The 6,000-nt window shown below is 42.0% G+C and overlaps 1 protein-coding gene across 1 annotated transcript in view; it reads right to left on the bottom strand.

The window, feature by feature from the left end:
• Positions 1-3,527: 3,527 nt before the first annotated feature.
• LOC138979968 (protein phosphatase 1 regulatory subunit 12A-like) overlaps positions 3,528-6,000 on the bottom strand; it is a 65,281-nt gene continuing 62,808 nt past the window's right edge. Inside the window, exon 11 of the mRNA XM_070352732.1 lies at positions 3,528-5,488. Coding sequence (XP_070208833.1) covers positions 4,872-5,488 — 617 coding nt within the window. The 3' untranslated portion in view covers positions 3,528-4,871. The remainder of the gene's footprint in view (positions 5,489-6,000) is intronic.

The raw sequence follows: 6,000 nt of genomic DNA, 5'->3' as shown, positions 1-6,000 counted from the left end.
GTTCCACAGTTAACAGCTCACTACTGCTAATAGGTTGCAACTTCAACACTTTTTTCACAGATCTAGAAGTAAATGTATGTGCAAAGACAATGAGATTCAAGAGCCAATCATACAAAGGCAGAAAGGTGCAGGGCTATTTTTAGTGCTCTTGTTAAAGGCCGTACAGAACTAACACATTGCCAATGTCCCTGTATAGCCCATGATGTGAGGTTCACCGTCACAGTGAAGGAATCTCAATACAGTGGAACCCCCCTTTTAAGACTCCCTCCTTTTTAAGACCTTGTTTTTTTTCTGACTTTCTGTTTATAACCTCTGTAAAACTACCCCCATTTTAAGACTCCCTCCTTTTAAGGGCAGGTGGGCCAGTGCAAAATTGACCAAATCGTTCAAAACACTGTTTTGGGTATTTTAGCAGATTACGTTTCCATAACATACCTATCATCCATGTGTGTCAGTGTTTTTGTCAAAAGTGTCCTATTTATCTGTCAATAAAGACAAAATGTGAACATGTGTGGCATTGATTGTCTTCTGTAGTCGATATTCCCCCGCCAAAAAATGTCTCATTTCAAAGGCTAGTTACGGCTTTGTCCTCAGCAAAACAGTGCATTCACGACATACGAAACTGCGCAGCAGCTCTTGACCTATAACATGACATCAGTGTTTTGATGAATGTTCCATTCACTCAGCCACTAGTCCGTTGCAAAAGCAGCAATCGTAATCGAACGGAATCGAACGGAAATGTCCTTATTTGGAAGGTACTCGACATCCATTGGTTCGTTTCATAAACCGAAATCGGGAACCAGTTTACTTTGTGAGTGCGCATGCTCAGCTTACGAATTTTGCATACGGAAACTACCGAAGAGACTCTCGGCCATGACGGGAACACCCGAAGTTCACTCGGTTTTACAACATCCTGGTTACACATCAAACGATCGGTGACAACCGAAAGCGAATTTTTCTTTGAGAAACAACCTTTGATACGATAACAATGGTTCGAAATAAGAAAGAGGACAATGTCTTTATTAGTTCGGTTAGCAACAACAAGTATTTCCGCTGGTACTAGGCCAAAGTTTGGATTCTGCCGGTGTTTCCGATACAGAGGAAAGCTTTGATCTCCACGCAGATCCACAGGTCGCCATTTCCGAACACGCCATGCATGGCGCAGACTTTTTACGTCTTGCAACTGGCTTGCTTTGCGCTGAATTTGAGTCAGTTTCTGAGCAGTATCTCCTCGACAAGCAAGTCGAGCATTTGCTACGCAAAAAAACAAAAACAGGAGAAAGTATCCAACATCAGTCAGATTATCGGTAATGTTTGCTGGGTCTGCCATTTCACGAACGAAACTGGATCAGCAACTGTTTGTATCAATCTGCACTTTCGTAAATTCCGTCACTGTCACTGTGTCATTTTCTTCACCGCGATACACAGTTCATTGCGAAGAGCTTCCTCAGTAAATCGTTCAGATTCCACGTACGATTTGTTGTCAAAAAACAACTCAAACAAAAGTTTCAAACTCATCATCCTCCATCTTGCTTGTCGAAGCACTAATTAAGTACTGTATCGATGTAAAAACAAAAGCAGAAAACTTCGACCTCAGCGCAAAAGACACGACGAGATAACGGAAGGAAAGAAGCCTCGTTCTGGCTCAAGTAAGTTACCGTTAAAAATACCGTTATTCTTGCATGCAAATACAAACGAGAATCGGGTCATTGGTACACGTTTAGCGCTGGGGCAGTATCCCCATGCTGGTTGACAGAGGGAAAGAAGGGATGGACGCATAAATTCGCTGCTGGCGTGCTAAAGGCTAAGTAGTTTGCAATTCAAATAAACTAAGCTGTTCATTCATAACACAGTTTTGTCCTTGTATGTCTGTTTCAATAGTGTTTCTGTGGTGTTCAATCTTCAATGTCGTTTTTCTCAGTTCAGCCATTTTGCCTACGGTTACGTCTTGAGTTACGCGATTTCTCTGGCTGTAATTTAGCTAGAGCAATATTTTCTTTTGTAGTTTGTGCAGAATATAACATTCTAGGGGATTACGAAGGGATTTTGCTGAAATTTTATTATAGTCATATCCAGATTATTTCAAAAAATAATTTCGCAAGCGTTACCCTAAAGTTTGACAGTTGTAACAAAGAAGTGTTCCTAACTCCAAATATAAATATAATAAACAAGATCTGCTTCGTAATCCCCTAGAGCATACCCAGAAGGATAAAATAAAACAATAATTAGAAGTGTGACAATCACATCTGATGAAAATCCGTGTATCTCCTGTACTCCACTTTTGTCTGTATTTTGACTGTTTTTGTCGCGTAAAACAAAAACCAGCAACCGAAAATACAAAACATGACTATTGTTTGTCATCATTTGTTCATTTCTTTCATAAAATAACATTTAGACACAATAAAACATTCAAAATAAAAAAAAAGGTAGTGCACTGGCCCACCTCCCCTTAAAGACCTGACTTTTTCAGATTTTTGGAGGTCTTAAAAGGGGGCAGTTCCACTGTATATTTACTCTTCTTTCAGTCTGTGACATCGACCTCTACATAATTTCTTGAAATAACCAACAAATTCTTTAACTACTCCTCATGCATTCATGCTTAGGATCAAAAACCAATGCATATATATGTGATCACAAATCTATAAAAAAAACAGCAGGACAAGCATTTGTAAAAGCAACAGGATTTAGAAGGCAGTCATATCAATGGCACAGGAAGCTTTGCTTTTTAATTCAGCAATGACAGAATCATTATGCGTTTACTGCACTCGGTGTTTTGTAATCATCTGCTTTGGAAAACGCTAAAAAGCTGAACAAGTTCAAACTTCATTCAATTAGTACATTCCAACTGTCCCTTCAGAAGCAATTTAAGCTACACAAAATATGCAGCCGACAAACAGCACAAAGCAACCATTTAGATAACTTTAACTAGTAAATTAGTGCGTGATCTATTGTTTTGAATTTCTCTAAATGTGACCCTCCACCACGAAATGAGTCGCATGTCACCTCGCGCGGTTCTGCGCTAGGCTTAATATAAGTCCGGGGAGTGTCTGGTAACAGTGTGAGGGTCACCTTAGTCACAGGCTTATAACTCAAACAGTTTTCGCTCTTTTCTAAAACGGTTTTCACCACTGGATAGAGCATAAAAAACTCTTTAGGAAAATGTACAAATATGAAAATCATGCAAAGGTGACATGCGACTCATTCCGTGGTGGAGGGTCACAAATGTGGGTTGCAGTTGTCCTTTGCGTAATTCCATACTGCCTCACAAACAAACTTGAAACTTTAAGTAAATAGTCCAAATGAGAACTAAATTCAATCACACCAAAACAATTGAACTTAAACAACTCTTAAACATTAAAATCAGTGGGCTTTTCTTACTGCCCCTCACAATCACTAACCTTATTTCGTCACAATTACTTTAAGAAAAGAACAACAAAATTGTAATGCAAAAATCCTTCATGAGTGTTCACAGACTATTTTGTAATCAAGTCACAGTCAGTGGTAACTATGAAACTTTCAACAAAATCCAAGTTTGTATGCCATGATTCTTACTTCAACACCAGACACACTTGAGAAAACAGCCATGTCAGAAACTATTTACAATTAAATGTCAGACCCTGATCCAATTAAATGAAACCATCCATTCAAACAGCAAAAAACACACATTCAAACCTGCTTGCTAACACTCTAAAAATTGTGTGCAGTAAAAGCCAAAAGGTGAAACAGGAAGATCAGGTGGGCAGATATTTACATGATGTCAGATATACTACTTGTTTCTTCACTACTCAAATAGGAAAACTTTCATAACTTGGTATTGTTTATGTCAGGCATGGAAATTCCAAAATAGAAAAAACTCTGAAAATAGGCCGAGGTCCAGGGGCCGCCTAGGCCACGGCGGGGTACAGGGGCAGAGCCCCGTTGGGGGGACCAGCGGGGCGAAGCCTCCCGGAAGAAAAACGAATTTTAGCATTTTAGACCAATATTTTGATAGTTCTCGTGTAAGCAAACAATGGATAGAGAGACAATAGTATACATATAATTTAATTTTCCTATATTTTGCCGCGGACAATTTTTTATTTTCGCTGAAACGTAATTTCCTTTTTGCGGAAATCCGCGAACAATTCCCATGCCTGTTATGTACAAATCGTTCTACAATCTGGTAAAGCTGTTTGAAGCATTTCTACTTAATTATAAAACAGTAAGATAGTGTCGCGAGATATTTGCACAAGTAGATACACTACAGTATGTTCAGCGAGAACAAAATGTAAATTCGGCACTTATCTGTGTGCTGAGACCTACCATCTGGTTAGCATTCATTTACTGGCTTAATTATCTGCTTCTCTACAGATCATATTTCTCTGTCTTTGAGAGGAGTGTGTATGTGCGTAAATGTCTGCTTCTTCCTTCTTGTTGCAGTCAACACAAAACAACACCTTTAAAAAAACAACTCCTTATCGTCCCCACCTTCCAAACAACCTCACGTCTGACACTTCTGCCACACACCAACCCCTCTCCATCCTCTCCCCTTTTCTTAAAAATAATAATAAAATAAAATAAAATAAAAAATAAAAATTTAAACGAAGTTCTCTTTTCCTGATTACATTATGAAACAAAATTCCCCAATCAAAACACAGTTTCTTCATTTTGCCGACAAGAAGCAACGTAGCACATGGATGAAGCGAGATAGCAGACACAGACAGGTACAGAACGATACAGCAAGCAATGTCACAGAAGCCACTGTGATGGAACGCTGGAAGAGTTCACTTCGGGTGTGTGAGTGTAATGCGATGAGATGATTCTTGTTTGAGGAAATGGACCCACAGAGAGGTTCCAGAGAACCTGCAGAAAAACGGCAGCGCCTAAGGAAGAAATCATACATCCGTGTCCAGCTTAGGCACAGAGCCGTTGGCGCTACCGTTGATGGCCGGTTCTTCCATCAGCTGGCTGCCGCGCTTTCCAACGCTGGAATTGTGGGAAGTGGCGCTGGGGGAGGGAGAGGGTTCTTTGGTGGAATTGTGGGAAATGTTGAGGGCGTCGATGTCGTCGCACAGACCGTGGTTCAGTTTCCTCGGCTCTTCCCTGTCACTCCCCACACCGTTGAACGAGCTGTCTCTCTCCTCGCTGTCCCTCTCTCTCTCCTCCCTCCCTTTCTCGCCCCCGTCTTCACTGGAGGCTCCCACCGACTCGCTCCCCTGGGAAGGAGTCGCCTCCCTGGAACTGACCTCTCTGGAGCTGGGAGTAGCCTCCCTTGAGCTGGAGGTACCTCCAGCGGCGGAGGGCGTCTGCTCTCGCGTGGAGGCTTCGCTGGAGGAGGAATAGACCGGGTCGGTACCTTCCGGGCGAAACAGGCCCCCCTGGAGTGTCTTGGAGGCCTTCTCGATGCGGCGGTTGAGGCGGTCTTGGAAGGAGCGGAGCAGCTGAATGCTGGGGTCTCTACTGGCGTTGTCGTCCATGCCGTCTGTCGCTAGCTCAACGTGAGGCGCAGACCCTGTGTCAACATAATGTCAATGTTTAGCAATTACAGGTCAGATAAACTGACTAAAAGAGAGAGCTATGAGTTGCATACAGGCTTCTGAACAAAATGTGTTTTAACTTTGCTGATCAAAATACACCAAAATACACACACACACAGATATGCATACACACACACACACACATACACACATACACCAACATCATTCATCACACTAACCCAAGTGACCAGCCAGGAAATGTTGGACCAGAGGCAAAACTGGGGACTCACATCTATATATATATACGACTTATGTCTCTGTGTGTGTGGCAAAACTGGGGACTCACATCTATATATATATACGACTTGTGTCTCGGTGTGTGTGTGTGTGTGTCCGCGATGCACGCCCAAGGTTCTCGATGGATCTGTTTCAAATTTGGTGGCCATATTCAGCTACACCCCGGACACAACCTGCTCGATGAGATATTTCAACACGTGCTCTCAGCGCGCAGCGCTGAACCGATTTTGGTTTTTCTCTGGATCCATTC

Source organism: Littorina saxatilis, linkage group LG11, assembly GCF_037325665.1.
Source record: "Littorina saxatilis isolate snail1 linkage group LG11, US_GU_Lsax_2.0, whole genome shotgun sequence".
Lineage (NCBI taxonomy): Eukaryota > Metazoa > Mollusca > Gastropoda > Littorinimorpha > Littorinidae > Littorina > Littorina saxatilis.
The sequence above is the reverse complement of the archived record's forward strand: the minus strand, read 5'-3'. Positions and strand labels throughout refer to the sequence as shown.